The 22,475-nt window shown below is 46.1% G+C and overlaps 1 protein-coding gene across 5 annotated transcripts in view; it reads right to left on the bottom strand.

The window, feature by feature from the left end:
- The window catches only part of LOC102461494 (ABC-type organic anion transporter ABCA8), an 81,949-nt gene that overhangs the window by 41,968 nt on the left and 17,506 nt on the right, over positions 1-22,475 (bottom strand). For all 5 annotated transcript variants that reach the window (XM_089771869.1, XM_089771867.1, XM_089771868.1 and 2 more), the window contains 10 exons: positions 20,357-20,515; positions 18,697-18,797; positions 14,498-14,724; positions 11,677-11,815; positions 7,970-8,155; positions 6,409-6,556; positions 2,872-3,043; positions 1,127-1,185; positions 339-449; positions 54-229 (listed from right to left, as the gene is read on the bottom strand). In XM_089771869.1, coding sequence (XP_089627995.1) covers positions 54-229; positions 339-449; positions 1,127-1,185; positions 2,872-3,043; positions 6,409-6,556; positions 7,970-8,155; positions 11,677-11,815; positions 14,498-14,724; positions 18,697-18,797; positions 20,357-20,515 — 1,478 coding nt within the window. The remainder of the gene's footprint in view (positions 1-53; positions 230-338; positions 450-1,126; positions 1,186-2,871; positions 3,044-6,408; positions 6,557-7,969; positions 8,156-11,676; positions 11,816-14,497; positions 14,725-18,696; positions 18,798-20,356; positions 20,516-22,475) is intronic.

The raw sequence follows: 22,475 nt of genomic DNA, 5'->3' as shown, positions 1-22,475 counted from the left end.
AAAATGACGTGAGGTGGTGAAAGTAGACGTTCTTCCAGAGATCCCGCACTTACCTCGTACTCTACCTCAGTGGCGCGGATCCCTTTGATTTCAGCAAAAACGCGCAAGTTTTCTTTCAACGTTAAAGTTTCAAACTGAACGTTGAATTGTGGACAGACCCCTAATAATGCTCTAGCTTCCTCCATATCCCTCAGGTCTGATAACTTGTATTTGTATATAGTTGCAGAACCTGAGCACATGAACAAAGGAAAATTGATAACGAGTTCTTTGTTCTTTCACCCAAGCACACTTGCTATCAAACATGTTCTTTCTTTCAGTTTAGAAATGTACCGACGTACCATAAGAAGGCTGGGAAAGTCCACTCAGGATGTTCAGTAATGTTGTTTTTCCAGCTCCGCTATGACCAAGCAAGGCAGTGATCTGGCCTTCATAAATATTTAAGAACAAACCTAATATAAAAAAAAGAATTATGTTAGGATTCAAGTAGTGGAGTGAATTAAATCCGACCTGTTCCTCTCTATGGGCCCATCCAGGTGTGAAACATGATAATTAAAGAAATATGGCTTCTATCTAAGCAGAGATAAGCAAAGTCAAAAACACATAACCCATAATGTGTGTTATATCTTCAGTAACCATCTTTAGACTTGCAAAAAGTTTTTCATTACATTAGTAGAGAGGTTACAAGGGGTAAAGAGGAACTGATGTAATAACATTTTAAAATGTCTTAAATTGCTTTACTGTACTTCTACAGTGGTCATTCCTCTCTATTCTTAGTAATGACAGAAATATAGTGACATGATAATCAGCAGTTGCATGAATTAGGTTTTTGGATAGTCTTTCAAGCAGTCATGGTGGATATAAAATTTTGCTTCCTTACTTCTTCCACCTTTTGATTTCAAAATTTTTTTACGGCTATTATTTTTGTTTCTTATTTAACAGGGGTGAAATGTTGCGAAGACATTTGCAATGTCCCTAAGACTTACATTTTTATAAGCCATTTAAACTATGAATGAGCAGAATGACTATATCTTCTCAGAATAAGAAAAGAGCAGCCTACAACTTCAGATTTGATTGGGTTCATTTTTAGTTAAAATCCAAACGAAAAGATTAAAGAAACTTTTCATACCTTTCAAAGCTTCTATTTCCTTGTCCTTTGTTTTATATGTTTTTTTAATATTGTTGAGCCTAAAGAGTAAGCAAGTTATCGTTAGCACTTGGATTCCAAATATTGGGTAAACACTTAGGCTACATCTAGACTGGCATGATTTTCCGAAAATGCTTTTAACGGAAACGTTTTCCGTTAAAAGCATTTTCGGAAAAGCGCGTCTAGATTGGCAGGATGCTTTTCCGCAAAAGCACTTTTTGTGGAAAAGCGTCCATGGCCAAGCTAGACGCGCTTTTCTGCAAAAAAGCCCCAATCGCCATTTTCGCGATCGGGGCTTTTTTGTGGAAAACAGTACTGTGCTGTCTACACTGGCCCTTTTGCGCAAAAGTCTTTCGGAAAAAGATTTTTGCCCGAACGGGAGCAGCATAGTATTTCCGGGAAAGCACTGACAATCTTACATGAGATCGTTAGTGCTTTTCCGGAAATTCAAGAGGCCAGTGTAGACAGCTGGCAAGTTTTTCCAGAAAAGCGGCTGATTTTCCGGAAAAACTTGCAAGTCTAGACACAGCCTTAGGGAACTGACTCACCATTGCCTTGCATCTTAATAAAATAATACCACCTTGCTCATATATGATGTTTTGCATCAGGAGATCTCAAAGTGTATTACCAAGGTCAGTAACATTATCCCCATTGTACAGATGGGGAAATGGAGGCACAGGGAGGCATAAGCTCAGTCGACAAACAACAGCACTGAGATTAGAAGTCAGATCTTTGGAGTCCCACAGCCCAGTGCTCCCTCCACTAGCTCATACTGCCTCTCTGGTCACTTATCCCTATGCAAAGTAGCGCATTCCTGGTCTGGTAGCAGTGTCCATGTCTACATAGTGTGGAAGATCAGTCCCTTCATGTATAGAGGTTGAATGTGTTCCATCAGATTGTCCTTTCACCTTTGAAGTCAAATCTGAACTAGGCTGCGGTGAGTTTCTCCTTACCATAGTTATTTATGGACAAAATTAGCATCACAAAACCAATCCACAAGTTGGCTCAATTCATGTATGAGTGGCCTGATTTGGTTCCTAATCTCCTCTGCATTGTAACAGCGTGTGACCTAACTCTACACTCTTTAAAGGGTACGTCTACACTACATGCCTCTGTCGGCAGAGGCATGTAGATTTGTTTATTCAGCAAAGGTAAATGAAGCCGCTATTTAAATGATCGCGGCTTCATTTACATTTACATGGCTGCCGCGCTGAGCCGACAAACAGCTGATCAGCTGTTTGTCGGCTCGCCGCTAGTCTGGACGTTCCCCCTGTCGACATCAAAGCCCTTTGTCGGCAGCCCCGGTAAACCTCATCCCACGAGGAATAACGGAGCTGCAGACAAAGGGCTTTGATGTCGACAGGGGGAACGTCCAGACTAGCGGCGAGCCGACAAACAGCTGATCAGCTGTTTGTCGGCTCAGCGCGGCAGCCATGTAAATGTAAATGAAGCCGCGATCATTTAAATCGCGGCTTCATTTACCTTTGCCTACAACCCTAATCTACATGCCTCTGCCGACAGAGGCATGTAGTCTAGACACAGCCTTTGTGGAAGAATGGATTCTTACCAACATCCCATGTCTGGGGAAGCTAAGTAGGTTGAAGTAAAGCAAAACTGATCTTGGAGCATCGGGCATAGCAAGAGCTGCAGGTGTCTCGGTGGTAATCCTCCAATACAATAAATTACCCCTTCCCACAGATTACTTCTTATACGCTGTAGTTTCTTACCTGATGGCTTCTTTCCCATCCAATGCAGGGGGCACTGTCTCCATACTGTCATTGAAGATACATTCATGGTTTTCTTCCATTTCAGGTCTCTCCCCCACTGAACTTCTCCTGCTTTGGCACCAGTATGATGGCTTGAAGCAGAACAAAGGGTGATATTTCCTATCGTATTTGTCTAATGGGGACAAAGAAGGCAAATCTTTAGCACTCTGTTTCTCACAGCGTTCCGGGGGCCTGCTTTGGGAGAGCCGCTAGCAGGCCTGCACTGCTCTGTTGACCTACAGGGTCTGTAGCTACCAGTTCACCGTTTCCAGCTAATGGGAGCTGCGAGGCTCCGTGGCGATGGGGCCTTTAGGTAAACAAAGCAGCATGGGCCCACTAGCGGCTTTCCCAGAGCGAGCCAATGGAACACTTTCAGAACCACTGCTTTAGCTTATCAAGGCATAGACCAAAACCAACACTTTTAGGTCAACATTCCTCAAGAGGCCTATAGGTGCAGATTGGCACCTTGCGGGATTTTCAAATTTGCTTAGGCCCTTAACGCCTTTAAAAATCCCGTTTGGTGCATAGCGTGGTCAGGGGTAATTCTGCAATTATTGCCTTTGGAGCCATAGGAAAATTGCAGAGTATTGGCATCTTGAGGCACCCAAATGCTGTAGCTTTACACATGCGACTCTTTATTGACTTTATTCAGTGCTGGGCAAATCCCTCCTACTCCTCTTTGGCTACAAAAGACCCATTGTTAGAAGAACTGGGGGAGTCCCTAAGCACACTAGGAGGGCTAAGTGTGGTGAATCACACACTTGTTACAGAATCCAGCCCTGGGCAAAACAGCGCATAAGAGATAGGCTGGACTCCATCTGCTGCGCAGATATTTCCATCCCTCCCTCAGCACTGAAGGGTCAGATGAAGACCTACTGATTAAAGATCTGCTTCGTCATTAGGCTAAAGCAGTCCCTGCCCTGCAGCTTCAGCCACAGGGTCAGGCCCCTGGTTAAACTCTCAAACGCCTGTCCTGGCTGTGAGAGCCAGGTGCTAGGGTCAGGATTCACCCTGAGAAAAGAAAACGACACATTCAAAATGGGGGTGGGACCAGGGAAGGGGGGAAAAAATCAGTTTTCCCAAAATGGCTGAATAATTTCGGCCAGTTTACCAGGCTGACACCAACGGCCTCAGTGCTGAGAACATGGCGTTGGTGTTTCTCTAGCTCCCCTAGCTTTGTCGGCCCTCATCCCAGGGCGGGGTTAAGGCACAGGCTCCGTAGGCCTCTGGCATCATTTAATGACTTCCGAACCCCATTTAAAAGCCTCTGTTCTGAGCTCTCATCATGGCAAAGGAAATGCTGAGAACGTGGCCCGAAGGAAACCATCCTCAGAAAGGTCTCCTGAGCCTAGAGGTGTGAGGCGTTGGGGTGTTCGCACCAAGACCCACTGCTCTGAGGGCTCCCGCCCCCAACGTGCGGCACAGGAGGCAAGAATGCAGAGGGCCCCCTGCAAGCAGAAACACCCTGGCTGCAGGGATACGTTTTGTGTGCGCCCTTATTTGCTACTGCCCCGAGGGAATGGGGCATCTGCTGGTGGGGGCAGCAAGGGGTGGAGAACGCAGCTCACACTGCAAGTGGGGCACAGGGGACTCTGGGTTGCCTCCACTTTGCTATATATAGTTTATGTTGCCAGAGAGCATGTCCCAGAGCAGTGGGACATTCAGATTTGGACAGGCCCATGGATGCATGGAGGTAAGAGGAGCCGTTACCCTGGAGCCTGGTGATTCGAAAAGGCCTGTAACTCCCAGTGGTCACCCCGACTACTGTGGTAGTAGTGGCACCAAGAGCCCAAGGCCCTTTGAAGCTCTGACCTTCTGGGCTGGTTTTTCAGCTGAAGGTTCTTTGTCTTTGTTTTGTTTTCTTTCAGATTTTACATTTAGGGCTGCCTGGAGAGGTGGGGGCACGGCAGGGTGCTCTCTAGTGAGCACCAATAGGGTTGTCCAATGATTTCCCCCAAAATACCAAACACACGTGCTAAAAATTTGTCAAGCAAAAAAAAAAAAAAACACCCCCCCCCCCCACTAAGCTTAACACTTGAATAGGAACTTCATTATAAGCAATCAACAGTTTGCATCATATATTTTGGCTACATCAATCTCCCAGCGCCGAACGCCTCTTCGCTCCCTTACCCACTCCCCCCGCCAGGCTTCCGCATGCAACCAGCTGAGCTGAAGGCTCCCCGCGCCGTTTGTGGCCCCGCCTCCTCAGCCACTCCCCCGCCCCCCCGCCAGGCTTCCGTCAGGTGCCCAGCCAGAAAAGCAGAAAATACCGGACATTGCACATGTCTGCTTTTTTTCTGAATTTTTTTACTGGACAGAGGGCGCAAAAAACAGACTGTCCGGTTGAATCCCGGACACCTGGTAACCCTAAGAACCAATGGTGAGGGGGGGCATGCCATGGCTGGCTGCCCCACCCTGCCCCTTCTACCTGAGACTCCACCCCTTCTGGGCGGGGAGCGTGGAATTCCCCACAGATCTTGCCAAGGGGCCCGGCAAGGCTGTCAGCTCCCCTGGCTTTGGATAATATTTTCATAGTCAAGGATCCAAATTTCATACGATTGTTTGTATTCCCACAGTTGTGAACATGAGTCAGCTCTGAACAACAAGCTAATGGCTTGTCTCTGTTCATTAGAGTGTCATTTAAAGGCGGAGGCTACCAAGAGTGTGAGATGAGAGCTGATTCTGGGTTGAACAGGACAATTGGCTCCTTAGGAGATAGAGGGGTCATTTAGGAATCCACACCCAGTCGATAGCCTGTTGTCTTGAAATGCTGTTTAACACCCATTCCAGTTGAAAGACATTAGGTGACCCCTGGTAAATTCTAATTTGATATTTTACTTTGTTCAGCATTATTCTATCATCATTTATACTCCTTTGAAGTAAACAGGGGGGAGGGTCTGGAGTAGGGTTGCCAGGTGTCTGGTATTGACCTGGACAGTCCAGTATTTTCGCCTCCTGTCTGGTAAAAAAAATGCAGAAAATACCAGACACCTGAAATGTCCGGTATTTTCTGTTTTTTTCCCGGCCAGGAGGTGAAAATACTGGACACCTGGCAACCCTACGACACACTCAGCAACTGGGCCTAGCCCCTAGACATCCCCCGGACCTCCGCCCCCCTGTTTCCCTGGTTCCGCAGGGAAGCTCCCTTCTGGTTCAACAAAAAAACCCAGATGGCCCCCTGGGTCTTAGTGCTCAACCTCTCCTTTTCCTATCCCTATCCCTATTCTGACTCTGCATGCAATTAAAGGGGCCATACTGTTTTAATGCTGTTTTTATTTATTTATTTTTTGCTCAACAACTTTGGTTTCTCCCTCCCTTTCCTCCCATCAACAGAATTTTTTCCCCAGTGTTTTTTGGGGGAGTTGGGGTGGTGGGTGTTCAGTATTTTTGTTGAAACCATCTGGCAACACTACTCTGGGGGCGGGGAGAAAGAGAGATTTGTAGGAGTAAGTGGATCTATAGAAATATATACAGTATTTGAATTGTCAATATACCTACCAGGCAAAACTTTATCGAAATAGAGAGCCAATAGCATGTATAAAACACTGTCAAAAATGAGTAGGATATAGGCTGTAAATACGGCATAGGATTCATCCATAAGGTTAGAAAAATAGAAACCCACTCCATATTTTTCTAAATGTAAAATCTGAAAGAAAAAACAAAAACAAAGACAAAGAACCTTCAGCTGAAAAACCCAGGCCCAGAAGGTCAGAATTGCATACAACTCTGGTACCCAGAGATGCTTTGGGAAGTCTAGCACTACATCCCCTCCCCCCCTCCCTGCACACCTGTTTTTTGCCTCACAAGGAATACACGTCTACTAATGATGGGGCGGGTGCATGGCTTCATTCAAAAATGCTCCAAAAAGCAGATACATAATTTACAAAGAGAAATCGCTTCACTCCACCAGTGACGTGCAACCTCATGACACCACCAGACTCTCCTATCAGGGGCAGCACAGCCCAGCACAAACAAAGTGACTTTCACATATCATGGCTAAGGCTGCGATAGGTCACAGAGCTCACAGAATCCACCACCTCTGACTTCCGCAGCTGCCGCGGCTGACCCCAGGGCCACCCTTCTGGCCAAGCCGTCCAGGCTGAGGCTTGAGTATTCCCAGGGCCAGCCACACAGGCTGCTGTTCAGACAGCCCTGTGCAGCTGTCGGAGCAGGATGCATGTGGACAGCAGCCAGTGCAGCTTGCCCTGGGGAGCAGCCAAGCAACAGTCCGGGGGCCAGTCCTGGGGCCAGCTACAGCAGCCACTGCAGGGGAGGGACCCCAGACAGCTGTGCCTGGGGCCACACAAGCAGTGACTGATTCCACCGGCCTTGGGGAGCAGCAGTGATCCAGCCCAGGTAGCAAAGCGTAGTCAGCCCCTGACACCCCCACACAGGGACTTGCCATCAGGCCCCCAAAGCAGCGGTGTCCTGGGGCTCCCCCTGGAACAGTGCACCCCAAGGCTTTAGGAGTTGCTAAGTTGAAGTCAGAGATAATTATATAGCAAAAGACATGGACCTGTCATGGGCCATGAATTTTTGTTTATTCTGCATAACCTGTCCATGACTGTTACTAAAAATACCCGTGTCGAAATCATAGCCTTAATCGGGATTACATTCTTCATATGGGGGAACTGTAGCCAACAGATAGGGTGTGTAGTGATTTGGGTAGTGAGCTGGATCTGGAGGGGGCTGGGTACAGGAGGGAGAGCTGTGATCTGGGTTGTGACTGGATATAGGGGACTGGGGTGCAGGGTCTGGGAAGGGGTTGTGACCTGGAGGAAGGGTGTAGCAGGGGGTACAGCATCTGGGTTGGGGGTGTTACCTGGGGCAGGGGATTCTGTAGACATGCATGAAAACTGTGCTGTTTGGACATATGAAAACGTGAGAGCCACAAATTTCGGGGGGCAGTGTCTGTACAGCACCTAGCACAATGGGGTCCCTCAATGCTACTGCAATACACAGTAAGTAGGATCCTACCTTGTCAATGGACAAGCATACACAGCCAGTTAGCAACATGTTACAGTTTTACTGCATATGCATTCCAAAGAATTCACCATACCTTTGAGATTCCAGTAGTAAAGGCAAAGGGACAGAGGAGACCCAATGCCCATTCCAAGGGTGCAGGAAGTCTTTCCACCAATGTAATTAAGCTCAGACTCGCAGAGAAAAAAGTGAGGAGGAATCCAATGGAGCTGGTGAGTTTAGGCTTCTTTAAGAGGGCGCTGAGCATGAAACAGAAGTGGATCTGCAGATAAGGAATCTTCTAGTTAGTAGAACACAATTCCATTAGAGTGCATCATCAGTATTGGGTTGGATACACTAGAGAGAGTCATGAGTTAGGGTTTGGCCTTTAGAAGACAAACTGGAGAGACTAAAGTGTGGCCAGCTCTACACTACAGAGGAAGGTCAAATTCAGATATGCAACTCTAGTTGGAGTTGACTTGCCCTAATTCGTGTTTCCACATGGTCCCTGCAGTGGGAGGTCGACAGGAGCAAATGCACCTGTTGACCTCCCTTACTCCCCACAAGCAGCAGGAGTACTGGTGCTAACAGGGGCATTCTCTGAGTTCAATTTAGTGGGTCTTTACAAGACCCGCTAAACAGAACTCCGTAAGATCGATTGCAGCATAGTGAATACGTGGCCTCGGTAGGAGCTGCACCTGTGCAACACCATAAGACTTGGCCCATCAGCAAAAGCTCATGACTTGCCTGGTTTTAAACACTTTAAGCTGACATTAAATCCATATTCTGGATCTCAAGGGCAGCAGTGCCCAACCAGAGGTCTGGAGCTCCTTGGGCAGTGGCAAGCAGATGTTAGGGGGCCACTAAGAGGAGCCCCCTAGACTCAACGAGGCCCAGGGCATAAAGCCAAAGTCTTGCCAAGCAGGGCTTAAACTGGGGTCTCACCACTTAAGACTAAAGCTTAAGCTGTGTCCACCCTCTTTGTTGCTGTTCTCTGCAGCTTTTCCAATGCTAACACATGTTTTTGAAGTAGGCGAGGCAGAATGTCTGACAGTCAGGGATGCTGAGGAGGGGGGAGGAGGGGCGAAGGGTGCACCTGCCTCAGGCCCTGGTGATTCAAAGGGGCCTGGGAATCCCAGCTGATACCCACGGTCACTGTGACTGTGGCCAGAATCCCAGGTGTTTAAAATTGCCACTGGAGCCTGGGATAGTACGCTCTGGATGCTCCTGTGAGGGATGTGTGCAGTCCGGATGGCACTAAGGGCCCCACCCCTTCTGGGAGTGTGGAGCCACCCTTCCCCCACATCTTGCCCTGGGGTGCAGCATGGCGGTCAGCTTGCCTGCAGACCATATTCAAGGCGTGAGCGTACCATGGATTTATATGTAGCAGCATTATAATATAGACTCTCTTATTGTCTATCAATTTTTCTAATGGTTCCTGTCATTGCTTCCTTTTCTGATTGCTGCAGCACAAAGAATCAGAGAACCAGAACTGGAAGGGACCTCAAGAGGTCATCAAGACCAGTCCCCTGCCCTCATGGCAGGACCAAGCACCATCAAGATCATCCCTGATAGATGTCTATTCCAACCTGCTCTTAAGATGATGGGGATTCCACAACCCCCAAGGCAAGTTATTCCAGAGTTTCACCACTCTGACAGTTAGGAAGTTTTCCCTAATGTCCAATGTAAACCTCTCTTGCTGCAATTTAAGCCCATTGTTTCTTGCCCTATCCTCAGAAGCCAAGGAGAACAATTTTTCTCCCTCCTCCTTGCAACACCCTTTTAGATACTTGAAAACTGCTCTCATATCCCCTCTTAGTCTTCTCTTTTCCAAACTAAACAAACCCAGTTCTTTCAGTGTTCCCTTGCTGGTCATGTTTTCTAGACCTGTAATCACTTGTTTTCAAAGAACCAGTCACAAGATCACTTTCTTGAGTGATAACAGCTAATTTAGATCCATCATTTTGTCTGTGCAGTTGGACTGATGTTTTCCAGTGGGCCTTATCTTGCATTTGTCAACGCTGAATTTCATTGTGTTGCCCAGTCATCCAGCTTTCTGCAGGGTCCCTTTGTAGCACCTTGCAAAATTACACAGGATAGAAGCGAAGTCTGAAGCAGACTGCATCATCTGCAGATGTTGCCACTTCACTGTTTAGCCCTTTTTCCAATCATTTTTGAATATGTTGAATATGCACAGCACATTTTTCACCTCTCTCCATTCTGAAAATTGACTATGCCTTCCTGTACTTTTTTTCCTGTCTTAACCAGTTACTGACTCATGAAAGGACTTTCCCTCTTACCCCAAGACCGGTTACTTTGCTTAAAAGAGTTTGGTGAAGAAATTGGTCAAAGGTTTCTTAAAGTCCAAGCACACTATATTCACAGGAATCCCTTTGCCTACATGTTTGTTGATCCTTTCAAAGAATTCTAGTAGACTGGCGAAGCACAATTTCCCCTTATACAGGAAACCCCTGACTTCCAACTGCTTGGGTTATGACCCCTCCCCCCAACACACACAACCATTTCTGTAAGTGTGGAAGGGGCTGAAACCCCCCAGCTTATATCTTTGGCCACATTTACGATGGTGCATAGCGCCTATCATAAATGAGGGTTGGAGTTACGATGCCCCCAACTTGCAATGCTTCCCCAAGAACCAATTGTGTCGCAAGTCAGGGGCCACCTGTAATAGGCACGTTGACTCATTCCCCAAGAAATGTTCATGTGAGAAATCTTGATCAACAGCATGATAACTGCTGTTTAAGAGCCTACCTAGTAAAGTGAGGAAGAAGGGAGGAAATTCAAGAAGTTATATTTGGATGATTTTACTTCATAAAATTAAAGGGACATGCAGTCCGGAAATTATTTCATTATTTACTGGCCACTACAGAGTTCCATGGGCATGTTCCCTCCCTCAAAGTTCCGTAAAGAAAATCAGACTTTGTGAATGGATTTGAGATTACATTCACATTTGTCCATAGCCCACTGAGTCTCGTGTCAGTAAATTCTTCAGCTGGTACTTCAAATAATGTCCAAGTATGAGTTTCAAATGAGATTTAGAGAGATCACTCAGCATGTTCAATTACAAGTGGTCCTGTGGCACCTCTGAGTACATCTACACTTGCTCTGTAGTTCAAGCTAGGGATGCAAGTGTAGGCGACCAAAATTGCTAATGAAGCGGGAATTTAAATATCCTGCGCTTCATTAGCATGATCCGCCCGCACGTTACTCTGCTCAACAGCTGATTCGAACCAGGAAGTGTGTTCCTGGACGTGTTAGTTTGAACCAAACCCTCAAAAAATGAGGAGTAACGTTAATTCAAACCAAGGGGTTTGGTTCGAACTAACACATCCAGGAGCGCACTTCCTGGTTCAAATCAGCTGTTGAGTGGAGTAACGCTTGGATGAGAATGCTAATGAAGCATGGGATATTTAAATCTCCGCTTCATTAGCAATTTTGGTCACCTACATTTGCATCCCTAGCTCGAACTAGGGAGCAAGTGCAGACATACCCTTAGAGACTAACAAATATATATAAAGTATTATGAACTTTGGTGGGCAAAACCCACATTTGAAATCTCATGATGCTATATATATTTTGGTAGTCTACAAAGTGCCACAGGACGACTCATTGTTTTTAAAGTTACAGACTAACATGGTGATCCCTTCGACTTGTTCAACTAGTGCACCTACACAGAAACTATAGAGTTAGGCTACTCTTCAATCTGCCTTTTGACTAAGAGAATATGACTTACAGACACTTTAAATATAGAAAGTGGAGAAATTTCACTTTAAAATCCCAACTTACAGATGCTACGCCATAAAAGAAAAACAGAAGTAATATCAGAAAGTAGCTGCTTGTGTAGAAAAATTCAGAAATGGTGATCGCCGCCAGCCCACTGGACATAATCAAAACATAGACCATATACAGCAAACTCCAGGATAACCTAAAAATGAAAATATACTGTTATATTTCTGGGTAATCAAAGACGGTTGTCATGATTTCTGCCCTATGGCAAATCCCATTGTGAGTTCAAATACTCTGAATTAGGGATTTAATAGTATAGTTGATTAACCAATTAACCGATAAGCAAAAACTTATAAGTTGATACTATAGACTACACGCATTTCCCACCCGCCCCTTACCAGTAAATTTTTTTAGCAGGCAGGCCAGCAGCCAGATCAATCTCCGTCCTCAGACAGAGACTGCGTGGGGACTACAGAACAGTCGGCTAACCGATAAGAATTCATGAGGCTAATCAACTATTCCATTAACCGATATTTAACATCCCTACTCTGGATATGCCTGGAAAAGTCTATTGCGACATTCCACATACAGTGGTCAATGTGACTGACGTTAGTAAGGCGTTACGGAAAGGAGTTTGTCAGACAGTGAACTTGAAAACTCATCTCTCCTTTCCATGGGAAATGAGCAAAAAGGCTGAAGGGGGAGGAGACTTCTGCAAGGTATCACTTAGATTTTTTCACCTTCAATCTTTCCACCAATGAAGGCATCATTTGTCCAGGGGAGGCCTGTGACTATAGGTGGACTCGGCCACCGCCTAGGCTGCCGCCTTCAACAGGGTGCCTGATGATGACATCACGGGGGTGCCTGGGGCACCCGATGATGACGTCAGTCCACTGACAGCCCTGCAGACGGATCGCGTGTTCCACCTGGGGTGCCAGCTGCCGCAGCCCGCCTCAGGCCGCTCCTGCTTTTGTCCTATTCACACCCCACCCAACCCTTGGCAGAGAACAGGCTGTCCCCAAATCCAGCAGATATCTGGAGACCAATGATTTGCAACACCATCTGCTAGGAAGCACCACTCATCCATATCAGCTAGGGCTCTCCATGCCAGCTATGACCATGCTGCCAGGACTCCTATACCTGGCAGGTATATGCCAGAGATACAAGAATCTCTGTATATTATATTGTCATCCTCATTTCCGTAAGCCCAGTGAAAGATGAAGTTCATAACCCCTGATCTATTCAGTCCTTACGCACAGAGTCTAGAGACAAGGAAGGAAAGTTGCTTTGGAAGCAGCTGAGTGGCTCATTCCTTTGAGAAAGGAAGCTCTACGCAGAATACAATTGGGTCCCAGGGATGTTTTTAAGAAAACACACTAGAGTCATCACTGGCTTCCATAGGTAATGTCTTGTTACAGGTCTCGTGACATTGCTTCTCTTCAGCTCCCAAAAATCAATGACACCATCAGCTCTCTAACTTCTGCTTAGTTTCCTAATGTTTATTTCTTTTCATTCTACTTTTATCCCCCTTACCACTTTTCTATTCCCTGTTAATAGGCATGTTAATTAAATGTATGCTAGGCACACAAACTCTAACAAAATTGGGTAACTTTTTTAGGTCACCCTCCTTCGTTAAATAGAGGTTCACAAGTCCAAATAGTTACATTTATTAATTAAGCTTTCCAGGGGAGCTAATGTTAAGATATCATCCTAGCAAAACTGAAGAATCTATGCCATCAAATGGCAGCAATGCCCCTCTGCCATGTATACTGGCCAAACTGGACAGTCTGTACGGGAAAGAATTAATGGATACGGATCAGATACCTGAAAAAGCAACACACAAAAACCTGTTAGAGAACACTTTAACCTGCCCGGGCACTCATTAATGGGTCTTAAAGTCACCAAGTTGTTTCAGGCCAATCTCACAAGCCAAATACACAGGGATGCATTGGAACTTAATGTCATTTACAAGTTTGGGAGCCATCAAAAAGCTATGAATAAAGTTACCTGTCTAGCACACTACCTTCCACATCCTAATGACTTTACCAACTAAACAATGGGTACTTAGAGAAGATGCAAATTGTTCTTATCCGCCTCTTGTAACTTGAACACTCTAATTCAGTTTTATTCCCCCTTCCTGCCTCTCCTCCCTTTCCCTATTTATTCTTGGATCCGGACTTTTAATACTCCACTCATCTGAAGTAGTGGGTTGTACCCACAAAAGCTCATGATACCATCTACATGTTATGTTAGTCTTTAAGGTGCTGCTAGACTATTCCTTGTTGTTCTGGGGTTTTGTTTGTTTGTTTTGAAGAACATAAGAACAGCCAAAGGTCCATCTAGCCCAGTATCTTGTCTTCTGACAGTGGCCAATGCCAGATACCCCCAGCATGAAGGAAGCTTCCATGCAGAGCAAGATTCCATTCACTGCCCCCCCCCCCAAAAATACATCTTTGATCATATTCAGAATGGAAAATCTCTAATTGTAACAAGGTAATGCCTACTCAAGTCCTTGGCCAATCTAATTGAGTCTGGCTGTGAGTGCCTCCTGCCCATGAAAAAACTGTCCTGCTTGAGAGAAACTGTCCATTCATTTTACAAATACCGAAGAGTCTATGTATTCTGCTATGTAATAACTGAAGGCCGCAAACCTACTCTACTTCTGTTCAGGAGCAGCCTGTGGTGGGTTGCGGCAGCTGGCGCCCCAGGCAGAACGCGCAATTGGCGCCCCCGCCTGCACGGCCGTCAATGGCCGTGACATAATCATCGGGTGCCCCGGGCACCCAGTGATGTCATCACCGGGCGCCTCGTTGAAGGTGGTGTCCTTGGCAACTGCTGAGTCTGTCTATGTTCACGGGCCGCCCCTGCTTGTGTTACTCACCAGAAAGCAGCATCCTGTAACCCCATCATCTTCATCAGCTCCTTGAGCTTCCTTTTTTCTCTTGTCAGATTGCTCGACAGGAAGTGCATAAATGGAGTGAAACATATTGCAATGGCAAAACTGATAAAACTGTATTCCAGAGAAACCAAGGGTATGATGCCTGGTGATTCCATACGGACACCACTAATCGACTTCATTTCTTCCCAGACAGAGTGATTGGTCGTCATCTAAAAAAAAAAAAATAGCCAAGTTCACATTGAATTGAGTTGTGTTGAATGAAATAAGGTCAGAGTACAGAGTTATAAACAGTTATATTATAAACAGTGGTAATAGAAATGGAGCCTGTATTTCGGATGATAGCAACCTTCTACTTTCTGACCTTGAGAAATGTAGATTTCCCTTTGCAGGTGACAATTCAAAATACTGACACTTCAATTGTCTTCCTGGTATGTTGCTGTAATTGTATCACCACTTCTCTGCCTCCCTACAGTTGTTCTCTCTTACCCTGCCATTCCAGAGCTTGCCTTTTCCCAGCCTGTCATTCTCACATCAAGCCAGGGTCACCTACCACCACCAGGTCTCCCAGCAACGGCAGCCTTCACGAGCCACTAGCTCAATTCCCTCTCAAGTATCTTCACTCTTTCTCTCATGTCTCCATGGTAGATCTGCAAAGCTACGACCCTGTCCTCCTTCCATTCCCTCCTGAAAACTCACAGCTACCATGAAACACTCAAGAGGGTGCTGATGTGTTGAGAATGCTGCTAATAATCATTTCAGCGTTGTCTGGGTCTCTTCTCTCCCCACTGTAGGTTTTGGTTCATTTGAGAGCAAAGTTCATAGTTTGTAAGCTCTTTGGGGGCAGAGACTGTCTTTTTATGATGTACGTAGACAGTGCCTAGCACAATGGGGTCTTGTTCCAGAGGCCTCCAAGCACTTCCACAATTCAACCCAACTACATCATAAAATCATTAGAAATAATACTGGCACTGACAAGACTAAATTTCTCAGCTGAAAACATTCCTTGCTGTGTTTAGAACATTGCACAGAACAAAATCCAACACTAAGACCCACAACAGAGACAAGGGCCAAACAAGAGCTTGAACATAGCAGCAAAAAACCAGAGATTTATGAACAAAACATTTAAAAACAACAGGCAAAATCAAAGCATACACTAACACCACCAACAACCACCCTACACTTTGAACACCACGTCTTATACAGGAGCCCAAGCTCAATCACAGTGGTCCCTTCTGGCTCTGGAACCTACAGTGATGCTAGAAATTACAATGGTTTCCACAACGTATTATAGCAAAAACCACCCCCAAAGCCTTCAAGTGGTGAGAAATGGAAATGACACAGGCCTCGAGTCCTGGTTTGTCGGGGACTTTCCTATAAATATTCTTGTGAGATGGAAACAGTCATAGCACGCTGGCTCTTACCTGAGCCTTCACAAAATTTGAATCCAGAGGAGGCTTCTGAAGGTACAATTGGGAGTTTGGTGCCTAACTGCTGCTTTTATCTTGTATCACCCACTTAAGGTTTGAGACCAGGTTACCTTGGGGCATAGTCTTTACTACCTACTACATCAATGGACAGAGTTTGATCTAGCGGGGATTGATTTATCAGGTCTAGTATAGCCCTGATAAATCAACCACTAAGTGCTTTCCTGTTGACTCCAGTGCTGCACCAGAATGAAATGCACAGGTGGAGTCAATGGAAGAGCATCAGCTGTTAACTTACTGTGGTGAAGACATTGCAGTAATTAGATCTAAGTATTTCGACTTCAACTACGTTCTTCACATGGCTGTAATTGTATAACTTAGATTGACAGCCCATGGTGGAGTAGGCTAGCCCCCTCTCTTCTTTAGCATTCGAATAGAGGAGACCAGGTTGTGCATTCTTGCCAACATTTCCCATACTTGGTCTGTTGGGGATGGCAGCAGAGACTCCTCAGAGGTGAGATTCTAAATTTGAGATCAACACCCTAGTCTGAAGTGAGAAAGCCTAAGTATTTTAGCCCTCAGAACATGCTACTGGGGGTCCTCGATCTACACTCTCTTGGTGGGTACGATGAGCAATTCTCATGTTTTGTAGCTTTTCAAGGCACCACTCAGAGTACTTTGGGCTCCCCTGCCAAATATTTCAGGATCAAAATGTAATCAAAACACAGCGCGACTCCACAACACCCCACACAATAATAAATTCAACTCTCCACTGTCTGGACAACACCATACCTAACACTATTTGCTTATTCAACAGGTTTCTTTATCAAACATGCATGTGCTGAAGTTTAACTCATCTGTGTCCCTGTTGACCAAGGATGAGGGGCACACTTCAATACCTGCACAGAGAACACCCTTCCAAAATCCCCTCCCTAGGGCTGGGTGCGGGTATATTTGCAGATCTTAAGTACAGCTGCATAGTACAGGAAGAGAGGCAGTCTCTCAGTTTGGAAAGGTCTGAAGCCATTTAGGGCTGTGGAGGTTAATACCAACTATTTCAACTCTGCCCCCAAAATTCAGCTAGCCAACGCAGACCATGGCTAGCCACCAAATACTCCAATTACCAACCGGGCCAAAGTTTTCCACACTGGTTTTTGCTTCTCAGTGGACTTTAAATGAAGTCCCAAGTAGACAGGGCCGGCTCTAGGCAGCAGCAAATCAAGCAATGCTCTTTTTTGACAGGTGTAAGCTCTCTTGTGCAAGAGCTCTTGCGCAAGAGGGCAGTGTGGATGGTCGGCAGGGATTTCTTGCGCAAGAAACCCCTATGGCTAAAATGGCCCCCAGAGCTTTCTTGTGCAAGAAAGTGTCCTCACTGCCATGGGTGCTCTTGCGCAAAAGCACATGGCAGTGTGGACGTTTTCTTGCACAAGACTTCTAGCGCAAGAAGCTGCGAGTGTAGACATAGCCCAACGATGTAAAGACAAAAAATGAACCCCTCCTTTTTTGCTCCTAGTTGCAGTTTCCGCCACACGTGGTTTTTCTGTCATTGCACCGGCCCTTCAGCACTTCCGCAGCACCCCTGGGAGCCGCTGGCCACGGAATCTCTCATGGCAGCTGCAGGCAAGCCCTGGCCTGGCGGCTCCTCTCTCCTTCTGCAGGGGAGGGGAGCCCGCGGTGCCCCCCTTCACACTGGGGAACGGTGTTTACAGCTGCAGAGCAAGGGAAGGAGGGGGACTTTCACCCCTCCCCCAGGAAGCTCCCATGTTTCCACGCATGGCTGTGGGGAGGGGACATGAGGGTTTGGCAGGGAGGGGGAAGGGACACGGAGTTTGGTCAGTGCAGGGAGGTGGGAGAGGGCAGCGGACTGGATCCAGTGAGGGGGGGATCGGGCTTGGCTGGGAGGGAAGAGAGGGTGCAGGGTGGATTAGGTGGGGGAGAGAAGGAGGGTGGACTGGGTCCGGTCAGGTTTGCCTGGGAGGGGAGAGAAGGTGGAAACTGGGTTCGGTGAGCAGTGGCGGGGGGAGACAGGATGTAGGCTGGATTTGGCCGGAGGGTGTGGTGGGAATCAGAGAGCAGCAAGGTGAAAGGGGCGCTTTCCTCCTCAGTGCCTATCCTGCAGCAGTGGGCCAAGGGGGGGGAGGGGGGATGCCAAAAAAATTTTGCTTGGGGAGACAAAAAACCTAGAGCCGGCCCTGCAAGTAGAGCTGGAGTCTCAACACGGCAAAGGAAGTAATTACAGTTGTGAGATCCAGTGGATCATACTGGAAAGAACAATTGCCACTCCCTAGCCAGGTGGAAATGATAAAAAATGCTTTTGGATACTTCTGAAAGACACTCTTCCAGCCACAATCTAGACATCCCAGTTCGATTAGGGCCACACACACTGCTGGGCTTGCAGGAGTTGCATTGTGCTTGTGATTTGGGAAGCTCTGTATGCCGGTAACTTTTGTAAGTTTTACCATTTCTACTTTGCAACTTTTAAACGAGATGGTGTATTTGCATAGAGATTCTGATGAGTGCACATGCGCTAGATGAAACAAAGGCAATCTGCTTTTACAAACCAGTCAGGACTCTGGGTTGTTTCACGGGTTGTGCTTCAGTAGGAGTTCTCAGTTCAAGAGGATCCATCGCTCTTTTTACGTTTTAACAATTCCATGCACTGAAAACCCAGGAGTACAGAAGGACTGATGTTGGGTAACGTTTCCTGATCAGGCCGGAACAAACAGGAAATAATTTCAATGCAAGAATTCTGCTTACTTCTATAATGGCAGCATCAATGCTTGATTGCAGAGACAGAAATCCTTTGTACCAATACCTTGGACTATTACAATAAACTTCTGAAAAATTATAACAAGAATCTGCAAAGATAAAAGGGAAAGTATTTTACTTAGTTATAGGCAATAATCATTTTAATGCACTAACCAGGTTAACCCCACAGAAATCAAGAAATCCAAAACAACTTGGCAAGTAGCTTCCACAGAGCTAGCAGCATGGGGGGTAGGGAAGGACAAAGTGGGAGCTGGTACAGCAGGAAGCCGGCTGTCAAGCCAGCTCCCTGTGCATTCTGGATCCCATGGAGCCCCCTGATAGCTGATGTTGCACGGGGATGGGGGGGGGGGGAGAGGTAGAAGCCCCCCCCCACACACACACAAGCCCAAACCCTCATAAGCACCAGCTCCCACCTGCCCCCCTGCATGTAAACATGTAACCACTAAAAACTTCAGCAGTTATCTGTTTACATGAATACACGATTATTAACATCCCTAATGAGGTCAGGATCCCCACTGCAGTGGATACACCTGACAGTGTCTCTCTTTGCTTGCTGCTCCCCATTTTAGCACCTTCTGTCATGGACTCCATGGTGGGTCCGGGGCAGGAGCACCTATGGAGAAAAGTGAGTGGATGCTGAGCTTCCACCAGCAGCCAAAACCCCCCCTCTGCCTCTCTCGATCATTGGTGGTCCCAATGATCAACTGCTCCCCTGTGTTCGTTGCACTTCTGGAATGCCGCAAACAACTGATTTGTGGCCTTCAGGAAGCTCAAGTAGGGAGAGGGAGGAACTGAGATGGGGCATGCTTGGGAGTCAGAGAAGAGGTGGGGCAGAGGCAGGAGCTTGGGGAAAGAGGTGGAAGGGGACATGGACTGCGTTGAATACACCCCTCTCTAGCTATACGGAAAATCAGTGCCTATGCCATATGTGCATGTGTAATGCCAAATCACTTATTTACTTCATTGGCACAGGATCAACTCAGTCTGTAGTGTGGTAGGTCTTTATATTCCTGGCTGCACCAAAGTGCTTCGTTCCTAGCCTGAATAATTGCTATTCAATAATTATGCTGTTCAAGGTGAAAAGTTAAGACAGAGTCTCCAAGCTGGACCAATTTTTCACTTCACTTTGTAGCCTCTCAATGAGCACAAGACTGAGAACACTAGTTTAGACTGGATCGGCCATTGGTTTCTAATTTCTGGTCATTATTTATATGGAGCATATTGTATATCTGGATGTGTAAAATAGATGACAGGACAAAAATAGACTATAAAATGCATATTAATGTACCCCACAAGGCTGATCTGTCTACTTGATGAGACCTGGGACTAGACTGAAATGGAATGTACTATGTAACGTAAAAGAGAGAATTACACCTAAATTCTAATTTTTTCTACTGTCTATATATCTGAAAGAAAGTTGACATTGTTGGGTTTTATTATTTTGTTACAGGTTGAACCTCTCTAGTCCGACACTAGCGGGGTTCCATCGATGCCAAACCAGAGAATTTGCTGAAACACAGGAGTTACACACTGTGGTTCTTTCTAGGTCAGAAAAATCACATGTAGATTAAGGGCTAAATCCACTTTAGTAAGTGATATTAATTTCCACAAACTGATGATCAGGCCATATTTATGTATTGTTAATTACCTATATGTCCAAAATGCTCATTTGGAGCAATCACATTCGAGGGAGAAAATCTGAGTTGATAGGTAAAGTCATCTTTAAATACAACCCCTATCATTTCATCATTCAAAATCCATGCTGCCTCGAGCGCTTTTTCATCTGCCATCTCTTCTATTGTTATACCTGTGGTTTATATGAAAAACATTATGATCATTAGCAACACAACACTAAAAATGTGAGTACAGGAATTTTACATATCCACCTATTTACCGGGTTTGTGGCTTTCCTCTATGAATTTTACTCCACAGATGACATTTTATATAGTACTTATCTAGAGATAACTACTGAAAAGAATCTAGTATCCCAACACCCACAAATTTCTGCTGGACACACCATGGAATCCATATGTAGATACACAATTGAACTTCAGAGCTGGTCCTTATCTGAATAATGTGTTACCTGGAAGCCTAGGTTCTAATACAGTGCACTGTATGTATCATAAGAACATAAGAACATAAGTACGGCCGTACTGGGTCAGACCAAAGGTCCATCTAGCCCAGTATCCTGTCTACCGACAGTGGCCAGCACCAGGTATCCCAGAGAGGGTGGACCGAAGACAATGATCAAGCGATTTGTCTCCTGCCATCCCTCTCCAGCCTCTGACAAACAGAGGCCAAGGACACCATTTTATCCCCTGGCTAATAGCCTTTTATGGACCTAACCTCCATGAATTTATCAAATCAGAATTATTGATTTGAGTACCAGTTTGCCTACAGTTGTGAAAACCACCGGGACTAGTCATGGGCATTGCATGTAATATGATACTCAATCAAGTGAAATGACATGTAATAAGCCAATAAAACTGTTTTGAATTTAATCATCCCTCACATTTTTTGTCAGATAGGATGCATAAAGTATAATCCCTGTGTTAAAAAAACAAGTGGTGCCATTTATGTGAGAGTTCATCAACATGGTGGGAAAAAGAAAAAGACGTTTTCTGCAGATGAAAAAGGCTACCTTCTGGAGTCCTGAAAGAGTCTTCTGAAGATCAGCCAAAGAGATGCTCCTCAGAAACTGGGTGACTCACATTGTCTAAGAGTCTCAAATACAGGGAGAGCATCGTACAAAATGAGGGAGAGAGGTTAAAAAACGGTTACCTACTTTTCGTAAAGGTTGCTCTACAAGATGTGTTGCTTGTGTCCATTCCATTTAGGTGCACATGCGCTGCATGCACGCATCGTTGGAAGTTTTTCCCTTAACAGTAACCGTTGGGCCAGCAGGGGAGCCCCCTAGAGCGACACCGCTATATTAGCTAATATATACACCTGCAGGCCCTCCACCCCCTTTGTTCCTTTTTACTGGACTACTTTGAAGAAGGGGAGGCTGATGGGATTTGGAATGGACACAAGCAACACTTCTTGACGAACAACAGTTATGAGAGGTAAGTAACCATTTTTTCTTTGAGAGAGATTGCTCATGTCCATTCTACATAGGTGACTCCAGAGCACAAACCCCAGGAGGCAAGGTCGGAGTTCTAACCTTTCACTGAGCAAAGACCAGCCCCACCGATAGCTGCATTCTCCATAGCCTGGTGATCCAGTACAGAAAGGTGGGCAAAGGTATGGACCAAAGACCGTGTGGCAGCCCTACAACTGTCCAGGATGGGGTGCTATACCTGATGGTCCACTGCCAGCATGTGCCTCAATGGAGACCTCCGTTTCTTCTGAGGTACTGGGTCTTGATACCGGTACCAAGGTCTCCACGGCAACGGAGAGGCGCACAAGTGGCTAGGTGCCTCACACACCGAAGCCAGTGTGCTCGAGGTCACCGGCGCTGGGTCTGACACTGGAGCCGGACGGAGCGCCACCTCCATGAGGAGACTCTTCAGGAGGGACGCCCTTTCCCACTTGGTACGTGCCTTGAATCCCTTGCAGTTCTTGCAGGACTCGTACAGATGGGCTTGCCCAAGGCACTTCAGGCAGGCTTCATGAGGGCCCCCACAGGGCATAACGTAAAGTCTTGGAGCGTAGGCATGCCCTGCAGCAAGCTCCGGGGACACAAAGCAAGCCCCTTCTGTCTCTCGGCACTGAAACCACCTACTCACACTAAGACTATTTACAGAAGGTAAGAGAACTAACCAGAA

Source organism: Pelodiscus sinensis, chromosome 20 (genome assembly GCF_052426305.1).
Source record: "Pelodiscus sinensis isolate ZL-2025 chromosome 20, ASM5242630v1, whole genome shotgun sequence".
In the NCBI taxonomy this organism is placed as follows: domain Eukaryota; kingdom Metazoa; phylum Chordata; order Testudines; family Trionychidae; genus Pelodiscus; species Pelodiscus sinensis.
This window is presented reverse-complemented; position numbering and strand designations above follow the sequence as displayed.